We start from the raw sequence: 19802 nt of genomic DNA, 5'->3' as shown, positions 1-19802 counted from the left end.
ACTACGATTCTCAACAAGGACACGCCCCTGTTCTGCCTGTTTCATGTTCAGCCCAATTATTCCTCTCTTAGGATTTTTGGGTGTGCATGCTGGCATAGTCTCCGCAAGTATAATGCTCAAAGCTGGAGTTTCGTTCCAAGATGTGTGTTTTCCTTGGCTATAGCCCTCTACATAGGGGCTATAAGTGTCTTGATCGCACCTCGGGTAGGATCTATATCTCTCGTGATGTTGTCTTCGACGAGTCAGTTTTCCCTTACTCCAGCCCAGGTGTCTCGGTTGACATTGCTTCTATTGATCACACCCTCACTTCCATCTAATGAACCGGTTTTAGATGTCCATGTGCAGAAATACGACCTGTCATATTTGTCACCTGACTTGTTTTCTGCAGATGCTGCTCTAATTTCTTCCAAGGAACCAGTCGCCGCACTGCATCCGCCGGCATGATCGACGTGCATGGCCCCGATGTGCATGCCATTCCCCCCGAGGCGGCCTCGTCGGCCTCGCCCGCTGGCGCGTCCGCGGCCCAGTTTGCCTCAACCGCTAGCATGACCGCGGGCCCGACTGAGTCGCCCGCTGCATCTCCCGCCTCACCTGGGTCGGCCCGGCCTGCCTTGCCCGTCGTCGCCGGTGAAGGAAATATGACCTAGAGGCAATAATAAAGTTATTATTTATTTCCTTATATCATGATAAATGTTTATTATTCATGCTAGAATTGTATTAACCGGAAACTTAGTACATGTGTGAATACATAGACAAACAGAGTGTCACTAGTTTGCCTCTACTTGACTAGCTCGTTGAATCAATGATGGTTATGTTTCCTAACCATAGACATGAGTTGTCATTTGATTAACGCGATCACATCATTATAGAATGATGTGATTGACTTGACCCATTCCGTTAGCTTAGCACTTGATCGTTTTAGTTTACTATTATTGCTTTCTTCATGACTTATACATGTTCCTATGACTATGAGATTATGCAACTCCCGATTACCGGAGGAACACTTTGTGTGCTACCAAACGTCACAACATAACTGGGTGATTATAAAGGTGCTCTACAGGTGTCTCCGATGGTAATTGTTGAGTTAGCATAGATCGAGATTAGGATTTGTCACTCCGATTGTCGGAGAGGTATCTCTGGGCCCTCTCGGTAATGCACATCACTATAAGCCTTGCAAGCAATGCAACTAATGAGTTAGTTGCGGGATAGTGCATTACGGAACGAGTAAAGAGACTTGTCGGTAACGAGATTGAACTAGGTATTGAGATACCGACGATCGAATCTCGGGCAAGTAACATACCGATGACAAAGGGAACAACGTATGCTGTTTTGTGGTTTGACCGATAAAGATCATCATAGAATGTGTAGGAGCCAATATGAACATCCAGGTTCTGCTATTGGTTATTGACCGGAGAGGTGTCTCGGTCATGTCTACATAGTTCTCGAACCCATAGGGTCTGCACGCTTAACGTTCGGTGACGATCGGTATTATGAGTTTATGTGATTCGATGTACCGAAGGTAGTTCGGAGTCACGGATGAGATCGGGGACATGACGAGGAGTCTCTAAATGGTCGAGACGTAAAGATCGATATATTGGACGACTATATTGATACATCGGAAAGGTTCTGAGTGATTCGGGTATTTTTCGGAGTACTGAGAAGTTACGGGAATGCGGGGAAGAAGTATTGGGCCTCATGGGCCAAGTGGTGGAAGAGAGGAGGCAGGGCGCGCGCCCCCCCTAGCCCAAACCGAATTGGACTAGGGGGTCGGCCCCCTTTCCTCCTTTCCTTCCTCTCCTTCCTTCTCCCCTTCCCCCTTCCTTTCCTCCTCCTAGTAGGAGTAGGAAAGGGGAGTCCTACTCCTACTAGGAGGAGGACTCCTCCTCCTGGCGCACCCTAGGAGGGCCGGCCGGCCTCCCCCCTCGCTCCTTTACATACGGGGGTAGGGGGCACCCTAGAATACACAAGTTGATCATTGATCCCTTAGCAGTGTGCGGTGCCCCCCTCCACCATAATCCACCTCAATCATATCGTAGCGGTGCTTAGGCGAAGCCCTGCGTCGGTAGCAACATCATCATCGTCATCACGTCGTCGTGCTGACGGAACTCTCCCGTGAAGCTCTGCTAGATCGGAGTTCGTGGGACGTCATCGAGCTGAATGTGTGCTGAACTCGGAGGTGCCGTGCGTTCGGTACTTGGATCGATGGGATCGTGAAGACGTTCGACTACATCAACCGCGTTCTCATAACGCTTCCGCTTACGGTCTATGAGGGTACGTGGATGATACTCTTCCCTCTCGTTGCTATGCATCACCATGATCTTGCGTGTGCGTAGGAATTTTTTGAAATTACTACATTCCCCAACAATGGCATCAGAGCTAGGTTTATGTGTAGATGTTATATGCACGAGTAGAACACAAGTGATTTGTGGGCGATACAAGTCATACTGCTTACCAGCATGTCATACTTTGGTTCGGCGGTATTGTTAGATGAAGCGGCCCGGACCGACATTACGCGTACGCTTATGCGAGACTGGTTCTACCGACATGCTTTGCACACAGGTGGCTGGCGGGTGCCAGTTTCTCCAACTTTAGTTGAATCGAGTGTGGCTATGCCCGGTCCTTGTGAAGGTTAAAACAGAACATACTTGACGAAATATCGTTGTGGTTTTGATGCGTAGGTAAGAACGGTTCTTGCTCAGCCCGTAGCAGCCACGTAAAACTTGCAACAACAAAGTAGAGGACCTCTAACTTGTTTTTGCAGGGCTTGTTGTGATGTGATATGGTCAAGATGTGATGAGATATAAGTTGTTGTATAAGATGATCATGTTTTGTTGAAGTTATCGGCAACTGGCAGAAGCCTTATGGTTGTCTCTTTATTGCATAAGATGCAAGTGCCATGTAATTGCTTTACTTTACCGCTATGCGATAGCAATAGTTGCAAAAGCAATAGCTGGTGAGACGACCATGTGACGACACGTTGATAAAAGATCAAGATGATGGAGATCATGGTGTCATGCGAGTAACAATGGAGATCATGACAATACTTTGGAGATGGAGATCAAAAGCACAAGTTGATGATGGCCATATCATGTCACATATTTGGATTGCATGTGATGTTTATCTTTTATACATCTTATTTTTGCTTAGTTCGGCGGTAGCATTATAAGATGATCTCTCAATAAAAATTTCAAGGTACAAGTGTTCTTCCTGAGTATGCACCATTGCAAAAGTTCGTCGTGACGAGACACCACGTGATGATCTGGTGTGATAAGCTCAACGTTCTTATACAATAGGTGCAAGCCAGTTTTGCACACGCAAAATACTCAGGTTAAATTTAACGAGCCTAGCATATGCAGATATGGCCTCGGAACACTGAGACCGAAAGGTCGAGCGTGAATCATATAGTAGATATGATCAACATAATGATGTTCACCATTGAAAACTACTCCATCTCACGTGATGATCGGACATGGTTTAATTGATGTGGATCACGTGATAACTTAGATGATTAGAGGGATGTCTGTCTAAGTGGGAGTTCTTAAGTAATATGATTAATTGAACTTTAATTTATCATGAACTTAGTCCTGATAGTATTTGCATAACTATGTTGTAGATCAATAGCTCACGGTGTAGCTCCCCGTTTATTTTTTGATATGTTCCTAGAGAAAAACTATGTTGAAAGATGATAGTAGCAATGATGCGGACTAGGTCCGTGATCTAATGATTATCCTCATTGCTGCACAGAAGAATTATGTCCTTGATGCACCGCTAGGTGACAGACCTATTGCAGGAATAGATACAGACGTTATGAACGCTTGGCAAAGCTCGGTATGATGACTACTTGATAGTTTAGTGCACCGTGCTTTACGGCTTAGAACCGGGACTTCAAAAATGTTTTGAAATGTCACGGAACATATAAGGTGTTCTAAGAGTTGAAATTGGTATTTCATACTCATGCCCGTGTCGAGAGGTAGGAGACCTCTGACAGTACTTTGCCTACAAAGATGGAGGAGAATAGCTCAACCAGTGAGCATGTGCTCAGGTTGTCTGGGTACTACAATTGCTTGAATCAAGTGGGAGTTAATCTTCCAGATAAGATAGTAATTGACAAAGTTCTCTAGTCACTATCACCAAGTTACTAGAACTTAGTGATGAACTATAATATGCAAGGGATAACGGAAACGATTCCCAAGCTCTTCATGATGCAGAAATCGACGAAGGTAGAAATCAAGAAAAGCATCAAGTGTTGATGGTTGACAAGACCACTAGTTTCAAGAAAAGGGCAAAGGGAAGAAAGGGAACTTCAAGAAGAACGACAAGCAAGTTGCTGCTCAAGTGAAGAAGCCCAAGTCTAGATCTAAGCCTGAGACTAAGTGCTTCTACTACAAAGGGACTGGTCATTGGAAGCAGAACTGCCCCAAGTATTTGGCGGATAAGAAGGATGGCAAAGTGAACAAAGGTATATTTTATATACATGTTATTGATGTGTACTTTACTAGTGTTTATAGCAACCCCTCAGTATTTGATACTAGTTCAGTTGCTGAGATTAGTAACTCGAAACGGGAGTTGCAGAATGAACATAGACTAGTTAAGGGTGAAGTGATGATGTGTGTTGGAAGTGGTTCCAAGATTGATATGATCATCATCGCACACTCCCTATACTTTCGGGATTAGTGTTGAACCTAAATAAATGTTATTTGGTGTTTGTGTTAAGCATTAATATGATTTGATAATGTTTATTGCAATACAGTTATTCATTTAAAGTCAGAGAATAATTGTTGTTCTGTCTGCATGAATAAAACCTTCAATGGTCATACACCCAAGGTGAATGGTTTATTGAATCTCGATCATAGTGATACACATATTCATAATATTGAAGCCAAAAGATGCAAAGTTAATAATGATAGTGCAACTTATTTGTGGCACTACCGTTTAGGTCATATTGGTGTAAAGCCCATGAAGAAAATCCATGCTGATGGGATTTTGGAATCACTTGATTATGAATCGGTTGATGCTTGCGAACCATGCCTCATGGGCAAGATGACTAAGACTCCGTTCTCCGGAACAATGGAGCAAGCAACAGACTTGTTGGAAATAATACATATTGTTGTATGCAGTCCGATGAGGGTTGAGGCTCGCGGTAGGTATCGTTATTTTCTGACCTTCACAGATGATTTGAGTAAGATATGGGTATATCTTCTTGATGAAACATAAATCTAAAACATTTAAAAAGTTCAAATAATTTCAGAATGAAGTGGAAAATCATCGTAACAAGAAAATAAAGTTTCTACGATCTGATCGTGGAGGAGAATATTTGAGTTACGAGTTTGGTCTTTGTAGCGACCTGACCTCAGACGGTCAAGTCTCTGTGTATCTGTGCTATCCCTGGATCGGTATGCTAGCACACACGGTACATCAATGTATATGTCAAAGTACAATCACATGTATAAGTAATGAAAAAACTGATATATACCTTAAGAATCTCAGCGGAAACAGGCAAATGGGTGTGGAGTCCCATCAACGCCATCGGCAAGTTGAGTGCGGACCGTAACCCTATCATATCACTTACTCGTCGGATAATACCTGCAACATAATATGTTGCAACCGTGTAGGTCAGTACATTGAATGTACTGGCAAGTCACACCACAAGAGATGAATAAATGTCCTATTTATACATGCAATATGGCTGGTGGATGGTTCTAAATTTAATTTGCATAAAGCTGATTTTTTCCCTATCATCAAAAGAATATTATATTGTTACTACATAATTCATCATAATATGATTGAGATGGTTGCTCCATTCAATCTATACCCAAATTCATTAAAACCCATTAAATTAATTAAGAGTGATGAGATCGCTCAATTCCCACTTTCCATATGCTCAAATTGTCCATAATCGGGGACACGGCTAATCGATTAGTTTTACACTCTGCAGAGTTCTGCACACTTTTCCCCACAAGACTCGATCACCTCCTTTGTAGTCCTCGCACTGCCTGGTGTTTGAGAGCCGGAAGATCGAGACATAGTCTTTCTGAAGTGTTCCCTCTTAACCCTGGGTAGACCGGTACACCTACATATATAACTACATCTGCTAGTCTACCATGGTAAGAGGTCACACAACGTACTCAACTAAGCCAGAGCCCATAATAGCTTGTGGCTGTGCAGGTAAGCTTCTAGTCATGAAAAATTGATGAATCCCTTTGAGCCTGGGTGGCAGTCCATAGGGTGATCACACGGGTACTCCGGGATCCCCTGGGCAAGTCCACTGTTTTCTCCAGGGTGCCCGGGCAAGTCCACTGGTTTCTCCAGGGTGCCCCTTACCAATCCACCCAGATGTGTGTTAATGTTGCCACCTTAAGGTTACCCTTAATTATTATATCACTCGCAACTTTCATGATCTCACATACCAATCCCCGTCTACAATGGCATAGCAAAAATCCGTACAACGTTGGCGACAAAGAAGTAAAGGCTCAGACCTACCTCATTGCACTACTAGGTTTATAATATAGCCAACTAACATATTCATGCAAACCCTACATCAAATAACTAAATGCATATATAAAACATAGGTATAAAAAAACATGATCAAGAAGTAACTTGCCTTGTACTGTTGATGAAGATGAAATACTCTATTGAGTCGTCTCTCCTTCTCGTTACGATATATCTAACGATATAAGAAAGTACTTTAACACAACAACATCCAAATAAAGATCCAAATAAAATATTCAAATTACAATACAAAATAAAAAAACATTCCTACATAAGTTGCTAGGACTTGTTTACGGGTTGAGATAAGATCAAGAATGAAAATATGATATAGGTTTGTTCTAGTGTTGGGTCAAAGTGAAGATCACGGCTTGAAGAGTTGTGAGGCAAGGTTCTACGACAAAGTCTATAATGGGTTTGATTGGAATATTTGACTTGGGTCCAATGAAAATGATAGATGTAGTTGATGCCATAAGGTTTATGTTACAAAAATTTATGTAACATTTCCTAAGTCAAAATTTGTATGATGATGGCATATGACCAGAGAGGTTTTTCTAGGGGTCAAACTAAGAGATTTAACTTCGTGTCAAAAGTTATTAAACAATGATCGAGAAGGTCAAATTAAGGTGTTGATGTTAAAACAGTGACTAAATCTTGCTGAAAAAATTATGCCATGAGTTCCAACAGAAAGGTGATGTCCTAAGGTCAAACTTTCGTATAATAAACATTTTTATATGATTTATAGATTAGAACATATAGCAAAAGTGCTCAATTTAACATTTAAAACAGAACTAAACTTTAACTTGCCAAAAACTGAGATCTCGAATTTTTATAATAAACTAGATGTCCCAAGGAATCTGGGGATATAAAATTTGTCGAATTCGGACTTACGGTCTAGGAGATATGAATTTCCGAAGTTTGAGTATTTTTCTGAAAAACAATTACGGGATTTACACAGTGCTCACCGGAGTTAGTCGCCGGAGTTGGGGAAAAAGATCGCCGGAGTTGAGGAAGAAGGCCCCCAACGTCAAATAGTAGCAGAACGGCGAAGAGGTCAACAAGGGGAGTCCTTTGGATAAGATCACAGGCTCGGACTTGTCCTGTGGCGGCATGGAGCGGCCGCCGGAGTTGTCGAACTCCGATGAGCAATTGCTCGCAGAGGAGGAGGTTCAGAGAGGGGTGTTCGGATGGGCTAGTGAGTGGCTTCGGGGCTCTCGTCTGGGTACCTTTTATAGGAGCAGGGGAGGTTAGAATTCGAGCAGGGGCGTTCGTCCATATTATGGCGTTAATGGCGAACGTTACTGCGCTCTAGGTGGCCATTAGGGCGGGTTTAGTGTGGGTAACGGAAGGGAACGAGTTAGGGCGGAGTGGGGGATCCGTTCAGAGGGGTTTTGGGCGAGGGAGAGGAAGAGGAGGGGAGGAAGAGGTGGAGGCATCCATGGTTGTTCTCTGTACGTTCTAGGTTCTGTACATGCGCATGGGGAAGAAGATGAGGTGGGCTGGGCAAGAGAGGGAATAAGTGGGCCAAGCCCAATTTGGTTTGGAGGGAGCAAATAACCTATGGGTTTCAATTTTTTTTTACAAATGAACAAGATGAAGATGGACTTGGTCCAGTACGTGTACAAAAGTTTACTTACAACAGAAAAATAAAATGTTTACATTATTCTCAATATTATTTAGAGTTCTGCAAATTCACAAAATTATAATTGTGCCATATTAAATATTTTCAAATATATTTTTGGAGAAGTCACATTATCTCCTCTCGTTAAATTCTATTTGATTAATTTGGAAATATTTAAACGACAGTAAAACTCCAAATAATATCATATTTCAATTGGAACTCCAAAATCCAAACAAACTCCATATGAAATATCCATCCACCACATTTGAGAAAGTCATCTTATTCTCACTCCAAAATTGTGATTGTGGTTTCCAATATTTCAAAAAAAAAGAGTCAAACAAAAATTAAAGCCCTTTGATTTCTTGAATAAACTTCCCCAACCATAGTTTTCTTTATTGGACAAAATGTTATCCAACTTCTATAACATGATTAGAAAAAGTTTTAAACAAGAACTCAAAAGGTTTTAATTCTCGTGAAAATAAAATAATTTCACACAATTCATCACACAACAATCAAACAAACAATCCTATTTATTTATTTAATATAACATTCCAAAATATAGAATTTTGGGATGTTACAGTCTTCATTTGAAACAATGCGGAATAGTTTCACAACTCACGCCACCTGGAACACCACAGCGTAATGGTGTGTCCGAACATCGTAACCGTACTATATTAAATATGGTGCAATCTATGATGTATCTTACCGATTTACCACTATTGTTTTGGGGTTATGCATTAGAGACAACTGCATTCACGTTAAATAGGGCACCATCTAAACCCGTTGAGACGATGTCATATGAACTGTGGTTTGGCAAGAAACCAAAGTTGTCGTTTCTTAAAGTTTGGGGTTGCGATGCTTATGTGAAAAAGTTTCATCCTGATAACCTCAAACCCAGATCGGAGAAATGTGTCTTCATAGGATACCCAAAGGAGACAGTTGGGTACACCTTCTATCACAGATCAGAATGCAAGACATTCGTTGCTAAGAATGGATCCTTTCTAGAGAAGGAGTTTCTCTCGAAAGAAGTGAGTGGGATGAAAGTAGAACTTGATGAGGTAACTATACCTGCTCCCTTATTGGAAAGCAGTTCATCACAGAAATTTGTTCCTGTGACTCCTACACCAATTAGTGAGGAAGCTAATGATGATGATCATGTAACTTTAGATCAAGTTACTACCGAACCTCATAGGTCAACCAGAGTGAGATCCGCATCAGAGTGGTACGGTAATCCTGTTCTAGATGTCATGTTACTTTACCATGACGAACCTACGAACTATGAGGAAGCGATGATGAGCCCAGATTCCGCGAAATGGTTTGAGACCATGAAATCTGAGATGGGATCCATGTATGAGAACAAATTATGGACTTTGATTGACTTGCCCGATGATCGGTGAATCATTAAGAATAAATGGATCTTCAAGAGGAAGACGGACGCTGATAGTAGTGTTTCTATCTACAAAGCTCGAATTGTCGCAAAATGTTTTTGCAAGTTCAAGGTGTTGACTACGATGAGATTTTCTCACTTGTATCGATGCTTAAAAGTCTGTAGGAATCATGTTAGCAATTGCCGCATTTTATGAAATCTGGCAAATGGATGTCAGAACTGTATTCCTTCATGGATTTCTTAAAGAAGAGTTGTATATGATGCAACCAGAAGGTTTTGTCGATCCTAAAAGGTGCTAACAAAATGAGCAAGCTCCAGCGATCCATCTATGGACTAGTGCAAGCATCTCGGAGTTGGAATATACACTTTGATGAGTTGATCAAAGCATATGGTTTTATAGAGACTTGTGGTGAAGTCTGTATTTACAAGAAAGTGAGTGAGAGCACTACAGCATTTCTGATAAGTATATGTGAATGACATATTGTTGATCGGAAATAATATAGAATATTCTGGAAAGCATAAAGGGGTGTTTGAAAAGAGTTTTTCAAAGAAAGACCTCGATGAAGCTGCTTACACATTGAGCATCAAGATCTATAGAGATAATTCAAGACGCTTGATAAGTTTTTTCAGTGAGTACATACCCTGCAAGATTTTGAAGTAGTTCAAAATGGAACAGTCAAAGAAGGAGTTCTTGCCTGTGTTGCAAGGTGTGAAGTTGAGTAAAGACTCAAAACCCGACCACGGCCGAAAATAGAAAGAGAATGAAAAGTCATTCACTATGCCTCAGTCATAGGTTCTATAAAGTATGCTATGCTGTTTACCAGTCCTATTGTATACCTTAGCATGATTCTGGCAAGGGAGTACAATAATGATCTAGGAGTAGATCACTGGACAGCGGTCAAAATTATCCTTAGAGGACTAAGAAAATATTTCTCAGTTATGGAGGTGATAAAAAGAGTTCGTCGTAAAGAGTTACGTTGATGCAAGCTTTTCACATTGATCTAGATGACTCTAAGTCTCAATCTGGATACATATTGAAAGTGAGGGCAATGAGCTAGAATAGCTACGTGCAGAGCATTGTAGACATAGAAATTTGTGAAATACATACAGATCTGAATGTTGCAGACCCGTAGGCTAAACTTCTCTCACAAGAAAAACATGATCACTCTTTGGGTGTTAATCACATAGCGATGTGAACTAGATTATTGATGATGACCCACAAGTATAGGGGATCTATCGTAGTCCTTTCGATAAGTAAGAGTGTCGAACCCAACGAGGAGCAGAAGAAAATGATAAGCGGTTTTCAGCAAGGTATTCTCTACAAGCACTGAAATTATCGGTAACAGATAGTTTTGTGATAAGGTAATTGGTAACGAGTAGCAAGTAATAAAAGTAAATAAGGTGCAACCAGATGGCCCAATCCTTTTTGTAGCAAAGTACAAGCCTGGACAAACTCTTATATGAAGGAAAGCGTTCCCGAGGACACATGGGAATTATCGTCAATCTAGTTTTCATCGCGATCATATGATTCGCGTTCGGTACTTTGATAATTTGATATGTGGGTTGACCGGAGCTTGGGTGCTGTCCTTACTTGGACAAGCATCCCACTTATGATTAACCCCCATTGCAAGCATCCGCAACTACAACAGAAGTATTAACGTAAACCTAACCATAGCATGAAACATATGGATCCAAATCAGCCCCTTACGAAGCAACGCATAAACTAGGGTTTAAGCTTCTGTCACTCTAGCAACCCATCATCCACTTATTACTTCCCAATGCCTCCCTCTAGGACCAAACAATGGTGAAGTGTCATGTAGTCGACGTTCACATGACACCACTAGAGGGATGACAACATACATCTCATCAAAATATCGAACGAATACCAAATTCACATGACTACTAATAGCAAGACTTCTCCCATGTCCTCAGGAACAAACGTAATTACTCACAAAGCATATTCCTGTTCATAATCAGAGGGGTATTAATATGCATAATGGATCTGAACGTATGATCCTCACCAAGTAAACCAACTAGCATCAACTACAAGGAGTAATGAACACTACTAGCAACCCACAGGTACCAATCTAAGGTTTGGATACAAAGATTGGATACAAGAGATGAACTAGGGTTTGAGATGAGATGGTGTTGGTGAAGATGTTGATGGAGATTGACCCCATCCCGATGAGAGGATCGTTGGTGATGACGATGGTGATGATTTCCCCCTCCCGGAGGGAAGTTTCCCCGGCAGAACAGCTCCGTCGGAGCCCTAGATTGGTTCCGCCAAGGTTCCGCCTCGTGGCGGCGGAGTCTCGTCCCGAAAGCTTGCGTATGATTTTTTTATCGGACGAAAGACCTCATATAGCAGAAGATGGGCATCGGAGGACCACCAGGGGGCCCACGAGGCAGGGGCGCGCCCCCACCCTCGTGGCCAGGGTGTGCCCCCCCTCTGGAACTTCTTGCGCTCATCATTTTTTATATATTCTGAAAATAACTTGTGTGAAGTTTCAGGACTTTTGGAGCTGTGCAGAATAGGTCTCTAATATTTGCTCCTTTTCCAGCCCAGAATCCCAGCTGCCGGCATTCTCCCTCTTCATGTAAACCTTGTAAAATAAGAGAGAATAGGCATAAGTATTGTGACATAATGTGTAATAATAGCCCATAATGCAATAAATATCGATATAAAAGCATGATGCAAAATGGACGTATCAACTCCCCCAAGCTTAGACCTCGCTTGTCCTCAAGCGAAAACCGAAATCGAAAAATATGTCCACATGTTTGGAGATAGAGGTGTCGATAAAAATAAAATACGGACATGAGGGCATCATGATCATTTTTAGAACAACAACATATGTATATATTGTCATATGATCTCTTATGCTAAAGTAACAATTCAATCACAATTTCAAGTACGAATCATAAACTTCATTGAAAACTAACAAACTCTAATCTCAGTCATTAAGGCAATGGCAATTTATCATAACATATGAAAGAGTTAATATAGGAGCTTTTCAGCAAGTCCACATACTCAACCATCTTTTAGTCTTTCACAATTGCTAACACTCACGCAATATTTATGGGTATGAAGTTTTAGTCGGACACATAGAAAGATAGGGGCTTATAGTTTTGCCTCCCAACATTTTACCTTAAGGGTAATGTCAACAATAATAGTTCATGAAGACTCACATCCAATTAGCTATATATATCAGGATCTTTCCAACACATTGTGCTTGCCAAAGGATAAAATTTAAAAGGAAAGGTGAAGATCACCATGACTCTTATATAAGGTAGAAAATAAAAGTAAAAGATATGCCCTTCGCAGAGGGAAACAGAGGTTATCATGCGCTTTTTTGATTGGATGTGCAAAATCTTAATGCAAAAAATGTCACTTTATAGTGCCATTTGTGATATGAACCTTTATTATGCAATCCGTCGCTTTTATTTCTTCCACATCACAAGATCGTATTTAAACCAATAATGAGGCTGGGCAAGTCGCTCCCAGAATGCTCCCCCGATCGCTTCCTTCGATGGCCGCCGTTCGATCCTGGTCAACGAAGTCTTTTTTTGCCTCCTGCCCGTCGGATCTTTGCTGGGAATTGACTTCTGCCGTTTTGACCGCGTGATGAGATCTAGACAGTGTGTGACCTGTGGGCTCGGGCTGGATCGAATTGGCTGGGTGCCAGTTTGTTGGGTGCGCGATGCAGCCTGTCCTGCCGCGCCACGTGCACGCGAGGCCTGCGTCATGGGCGCGGGTTATGCGCTGCTCCCCGTGTTTCCCCTCGCTGGCTAGTGCTGCGGCTACAGGTGGGCCTGCCTTCCGCATGGTCCCGTGCGTCAGCTTCGTGGTCTGTTTTTCTCGTGTACGCGTATTTCCTGGTTAACTCGGTCAACTGCTCCTAGCGCGGCGCTCCTCAAGCGCTTCCCGCGTCGTGCGTCATGGGAAGTTACTTTGTCCTGCGTCAGCATCAGAGGGTGGATCGACGCATGTGCACCCAGATTATGCACACGCGTTTGTGCTAGCACGATGACGGGTGGGCCACCGCTGATCTGGTCCCGCTCGTCGGCTGCTACTCCTGTGTTAGTGCGCGTGTACGCCTTTCCTGTGCGCGGTGTTGCCTCTCGCCTGCATTTGGACTTTGGAGAGAGAGGATGGACTGCAGATGCCCGATGCATGTGCTTGTGGGGCTTGGCTGACCGATGCATCGTGCGTGCCTCACCTCCATCTGCAGTTGGAGAGAGAGAGAGAGATGGACTGGCACCTACGACGCTCTGGTCGATGCCGCGGCCGCCGCCGTCCACGAGCTCGGGTGCACGGTGGTGCTCACGGACCTCCACCGCTGCCTCCACGCCTTCAGCAATTCCTGCGACCGAGCCGAGGGCCTCGGCCCCGCCGCCTCCCGCCACGACGACCTGTGCCGCGTCGTGCGCGCGGTCGACAAGGATCTCTGGGCTGCCTCTGGCGGCCGGGAGGAGAACGAGATGGAAGAGGAGAAGAATCGCCCTCCGACCACGCCACCGGCGGCCGAGGACAAATAGCCCAATCGATCTACCTCATCTCCTGTTGAGGTGATGTTCATCGTTCTTGTTTTTTCCATGTGATGTGATGTTCATCGTTCCTCTTATTTTCTTGGTTGATGTGCTAACCGTGTTAGTCATCTAGAAGATGAATGAAACTGTGACGGGAAAGGAGAGATGGACTGGGATATTTTGCCTTGCCGTGCCGCATGTTGGACGAGATGCGGTAGCCCCATGCTTTGTTCTGATGGGCCTCCTCTGCTTGATGGTTGCCGCTGGTTGAGGTTCATCTTTCTCTGGTTCGCATGTTCTTTGCCGCTGCTTTGGATTCGTCGTGCTAATTTCGCATGTTTGCTTTGTTTCGTTCATGCACAATCTGGTATGGTTTCCTGTTGTCGCTTGCGTCGAGCCTTGGGTCCGTCTCTCCTTCTCATTGAGGTTAGTCCACTCCTCTTGTGCTTGCCTATAGAATGTTTGATGAAATGTATGTGTGCTGATGCTTGTTCTACGGTTCAGCCTACTTCTTCTGTCACTGGCGCTTCTTCTTCTCGTCCGTCATGCTGCTTACCCAACGTGCTTCTGCTTGCTGCCTCGGGTAAATAGGCCGTTTTGTTGCTTCTGTGACCGGCGAGTGTTCATTGCATGCATGTGTGTCATTGTGTTCTGACCGGTTGTTTTTTTGTGTATTTCGCAGGTTGTATGATCTCTTCTGTTGCTGCGTCATTCGACTCATCAAGGTTTTCTTCTTTCCTTTCTACTACATGTGTGTGTATTTTACTTTCAGTATCTTCTGTGTCATGTTGTCTGCGTTGGTGATCTTTTAAATATCTGTATGTCGTGCTGATCGTTTAAATGTTCCGGATATGTTCGGGCGCTGTGTGTTGTTTGTCCTCGTCCTGCTTATATTTCGTGTATGCGTGTGAGCAGGATTTGTCCGCTTGTTTCGGTTGTTATACCTATTTTGGAGGCCGTGGTAACTCGATGCCCCCCGCGCTCACTCTTTCTGTTGTACACAGAAGCATATTTGTCCAATTCTTGGACTAGTTTTTTGAAAGAAACCGCACTTCATTAGAACGCCAATTATGGATATGGATCCATCTTGTTGCGCTGGATGAAGGACTGGATTGCATGTGACAATTGCTCATGAATAGTATTTGTTGTACAAACATCCAGTTAATTCTTGAGATACAATAGAGACACTATAATAGTACTACTTTAGTCAAATACATTATCCACTGATTGTTGTAGTGAAATGCCGCTCTAGCTATTAATTTGCAGAATCTTGCACGACAAACTATAGGCATGTGATCTCTATGGTGTTCCAGTAAATAAAGAAAACTGGAACATGTGCCTTCAAATTTTCTATTTATATACAAAAACCATGCATTGGTACATATGAACCATATGAATAGGACTGAAGAAGATCTATTTTTTTGTCATGTTTGTGAGTTTTCTGTTATTTCCGCTCAGTGTGAATAGGACTGAAGAAGATGGACATAGCCCTTTAGGTAATTTCACTTTTTTTGAACAGCAAACCGTAGAACAATAGTTCTATGGTATATTTTCATTAAAAAAACAGTATGTTACAAAGGGAAAGGAGAACATAGAAACAAAAGAAAAAAGATCTAAGCTAATGGGGCAGAGCCGTTATCCAATTTCAGTTTTGGGCAACATGACAATCATTTTAAAATTGATCTGACAGCCTGCTTGAACAAGGTGGAATGCTCGTCTTTGATCTTGTGTTGAAGTAGAGTAGTTGAAGATCCTTTTTTACTTCAAGCCTCCAATTTGAGACTGTCGGCTTGATGTTTCTGAAGACCTTGCCTCACTTTGTCCTGGATTAATAACAGATTACAAATTTAGTTGTTTAAATAGGACAGGTTATTTACGAAGGTATACCATTTCTATTGACTGGATAATTTACATGTTGGCAAGGACTTATTGGTGCAGCCTGGTCATAATTGCTCAGCCAATTTCCCAACCCAAATCCAGAACCGCTTCATCTTTAGATCTTTACATGATTGATGAAATGCCTTAGAGACTAAGATCTGCACTTTGTTTTTCTCTGTTCTCCTGCTCACGTAATAACTGATGGCTATAAGACCCAGAGAAGCATTAGGAACTGGTCTGCAGTGTCTTCCAGTGTATGCGTACACACAATTCACTTTCCTTTTCTTTTTGCCCTTTGTATAGATGATGTGGTTGAGTTACGAAGCCTCTTCTTGCAGTGTTGTCTGCAAGGCCGAAGGGAAGTTATTAATGCATTTGAGCTACTCTATCTGATTGTTCATCTCCTGAACCTGTTTTAGTTGATATAGAAGTGTTCTCTATTTCAGAAAGCCACAACACGAGATTGTGCCCCCTCTTGCTCCAGGTGCATGTTGCTGCCCTCCTTTCCCCTCTGATTTGACTTGCTTTACCTTGTATGAAGTTTTATACTTTCAACTTTACAAAGCTATATCAAGTTCGCTTTCAACTGTACTTGGCTACACCTGTAACATGATGCATTTCTCTTTCAGTTTATTGAATACATTTTGAAGGAGTGAATGCTCTATCTAGTACTGTCCTATGACTCATTTAACAGTGTGTCAATTTGCTCACAAACCTCCTCATGTACATCATACAATGAGTATTCTGTCACATATCACACAACATCTAGATCTTTCAGCTAATAATATGCTGTAATTTTTTAGGCATATCACTGTTTGCAGCTTTTGGGTTCCTTATGTGTGTTGGGAGATAATGCTCTTAATAAACTTTAGCTTTCTGCAATACTAGGCCGGAAAACTTCAGTACTGAAAATCTAGACTGTTCTTTCCACTCTGTAACAACTTCTATGCTTGCACCACCATGATATCACTACAACATTTCCCTGGAAATTTTTATTAGTTGCACGTAAACTGAATTGATTTACCAGTAAAGTTGCAAACAACAATTTGGCATTACCAGGATATGTCATGTATGTGCTCTGAGTCGTAGTAGGATGCAAAAAGTACAATAAGAGATAGAATGTATGCACTATGGCTAGCAGTAACATTTTTATTGACTTGTGCAGTATTCGATACTATCTATTTCTGTAGGCTATTCCTCATGTTGCAACCTTTTCCTGTAGAATGGAAAGGAAGATGGAAGAAATTGCAGGAGGTATACTTTGTGTTCCATTAGTCTTACTGTCATATTTCCATGTTAAGTTATTCACACTATATTATTGCTCGATATCTATAGCATGCTATTATTTGATCAGGAATGGTGTTCCCAGCGTGACATTGAAAACCAGTACGTCAAGACTATAAAGGGGCTGTGAAGGGCAAAATGTTATGGATCCAGAGTGGGAGATGAGTTACCAACAATGTATCAAGGATAAACCGGGACATGGATTCCTAAGTTCCAACTTACATAGCAAAATTATATAGGGAGAATGCCCGCATTTTGAAAACTCTATTACATAGTTTGAAGCTATGTTTCTTTCAATTTTTATTATTAAAAGGATCTAATTATTGCCAATTTGTCAAGCATTTATTGTCGAATAACTCTTTGTTTCAAATGAGACCTGTGGCGCAAGAGGTAAATTTATTATACATCTTATTGTAGACAGCAAGTCTCTTCTATTTTTATTAAGAGGAGTTAAATTTGCTACCATATGTGCTTTCTCACAACTAAACCATGAATTTTCTATTCGATATGTTTTTTTTAAATTTAGATATATAATCATTATAACCATATTTTCAACTAAAACAATGCTTCCTTAGCTGGTTTGTACATGTTATACAATTTTTTTTCAAACTCAGAATTTCGCACCGTGATAGCCATATTTTGAATATAACATGGTTTAACACATGAGCTTTGTACTACCAATATTGAATAGGTTCTTGCAAAATGAAACTATTTTCATCGACAACATGGCTTTAGCGGGTCTCTGCGCCTAGCACCATTTGGCGCAACGGGTCAACTAGTAAAGCTTATTTTCTCCACATTAATAAGTCATACATATTTAGAGAGCAATTTTTATTGCTTGCACCGATGACAACTTACTTGAAGGATCTTACTCAATCCATAGGTAGATATGGTGGACTCTCATGGAAAAACTGGGTTTTAAGGTCATTTGGAAGCACAAGTAGTATCTCTACTTGGTGCAAAGAAATTGGATAGAATGAGAGGGGAAGGACTCTCATGGAAGCACAAGTAGTATCTCTAATTTATCTCAGATGTAAGAAAACATAACCCATTACGTTGTCTTCCTTGTCCAACGTCAACTCTTTAACATTTCTTACTTTAATGAGTGCTCACAATCATAAAAGATGTCCAAGATAGTATATTTATATGTGAACCTCTCTTTCTTTATTACTTCCTATTAATTGCAACGATGATCAAAACTATGTTTGTCAACTCTCAACAACTTTTATTCATCATACTCTTTATATGTGAGCTCATTACTCCTCATAAGATCCATATGATCTCTTTATTTCTTCTATTTTATTTTATTCCCTCAAGATCATAGCATGGTAATCAAGCCCTGGACTCAACACTAATCTTTATTATATATAGCTCACGGACTCGATTACATAGAAGGATCATAAAGCAAAACTCACAACTAGATCATACTAAATTTTATTCTACTAGATCAAGATATTATCAAAATGATCGAACTAAGAAAAACGGTAAAGATAAAAGTTGTGATGGTGATACGATAGCGGGGCTGAGGGAGTCCTGGATTAGGGGGTGTTCGGGTAGCCGGACTCCAGGACTATGAAGATACAAGATTGAAGACTTCGTCCCGTGTCCGGATGGGACTTTCCTTGGCGTGGAAGGCAAGCTTAGCGATGCGGATATTCAAGATCTCCTACCATTGTAACCGACTTTGTGTGACCCTATCCCTCTCCGGTGTCTATATAAACCGGAGGGTTTTAGTCCGTAGGACAACTTCATCATACAACAATCATACCATAGGCTAGCTTCTAGGGTTTAGCCTCCTTGATCTCGTGGTAGATCTACTCTTGTACTACCCATATCATCAATATTAATCAAGCAGGACGTAGGGTTTTACCTCCATCAAGAGGGCCCGAACCTGGGTAAAACATCGTGTTCCTTGCCTCCTGTTACCATTCGGCCTAGACGCACAGTTCGGGACCCCCTACCCGAGATCCGCCGGTTTTGACACCGACATTGGTGCTTTCATTGAGAGTTCCTCTGTGTCATCGCTTTTAGGCCCGATGGCTCCTTCGATCATCAACAACGATGCAGTCCAGGGTGAGACTTTTCTCCCCGGACAGATCTTCGTCTTTGGCGGCTTCGCACCGCGGGCCAATTCGCTTGGCCACCTTGAGCAGATCGAAAGCTACGCCCCTGGCCATCAGGTCAGGTTTGGAAGCCTAAACTACACGGCTGACATCCGCGGGGACTTGATCTTCGACGGATTCGAGCCACAGCCAAGCGCGCCGCACTGTCTCGATGGGCATGATATAGCTCTGCCACCGAACAGCGCCTTGGAGGCCGCACACGCATCGGTTCCGACCATTGATTCGGAGCCTACTGCGCCGATCGAGGATCAGCGGTTGGACGCTGCCTCAGGGGCTGCGATCTCAGAGGCGATCGAGCCAAACTCTAGCCCCGCACTCCGCATGGCCCGTGACTCCGAGGAGCCGGATTCCTCTCCGAACTCCGAGCCCCCCTCACCCCTGCCGATCGAATCCGATTGGGCGCCGATAATGGAGTTCACTGCCGCGGACATCTTTCAGCACTCGCCCTTCGGCGACATCCTGAATTCTCTAAAGTCTCTATCTTTATCAGGAGATC

At 42.4% G+C, this 19802-nt stretch overlaps 1 protein-coding gene across 11 annotated transcripts; it reads left to right on the top strand.

Moving 5' to 3' along the window:
• The first annotated feature begins 13618 nt into the window (after window positions 1-13618).
• Window positions 13619-17599, top strand: LOC125507557. Of its 11 annotated transcripts, none has more exons than XM_048672108.1 (7): window positions 13626-14060; window positions 14158-14447; window positions 14526-14604; window positions 14704-14746; window positions 16346-16383; window positions 17065-17153; window positions 17254-17599. In XM_048672108.1, exons 2-7 carry the CDS (start codon window positions 14187-14189, stop codon window positions 17311-17313), a joined length of 570 nt encoding a protein of 189 aa, XP_048528065.1. In that variant the 5' UTR covers window positions 13626-14060; window positions 14158-14186; the 3' UTR covers window positions 17314-17599. The 11 variants fall into 11 exon arrangements, 5 of the variants coding, with proteins under 5 accessions (XP_048528065.1, XP_048528073.1, XP_048528079.1 ...); XM_048672116.1 differs by having other exon boundaries at window positions 14155-14447; XR_007282931.1 differs by adding an exon at window positions 16112-16153 and having other exon boundaries at window positions 13628-14447; window positions 16238-16383; window positions 17090-17153.
• The last annotated feature ends 2203 nt before the right edge of the window (window positions 17600-19802 follow it).

This window comes from Triticum urartu, chromosome 1, assembly GCF_003073215.2.
Source record: "Triticum urartu cultivar G1812 chromosome 1, Tu2.1, whole genome shotgun sequence".
NCBI classification, from domain to species: Eukaryota; Viridiplantae; Streptophyta; class Magnoliopsida; order Poales; family Poaceae; genus Triticum; species Triticum urartu.
This window is presented reverse-complemented; position numbering and strand designations above follow the sequence as displayed.

Bases quoted from the DNA above. Each gene is read 5' to 3' on its own strand.
- LOC125507557 (XM_048672108.1), top strand. From the start codon at position 14,187: ATGGACTGGGATATTTTGCCTTGCCGTGCCGCATGTTGGACGAGATGC. The intron at 14,747-16,345 runs GTTTTCTTCTTT...TCTCTATTTCAG, and splicing joins GCGTCATTCGACTCATCAAG to AAAGCCACAACACGAGATTG. The intron at 17,154-17,253 runs GTATACTTTGTG...TTATTTGATCAG, and splicing joins GATGGAAGAAATTGCAGGAG to GAATGGTGTTCCCAGCGTGA.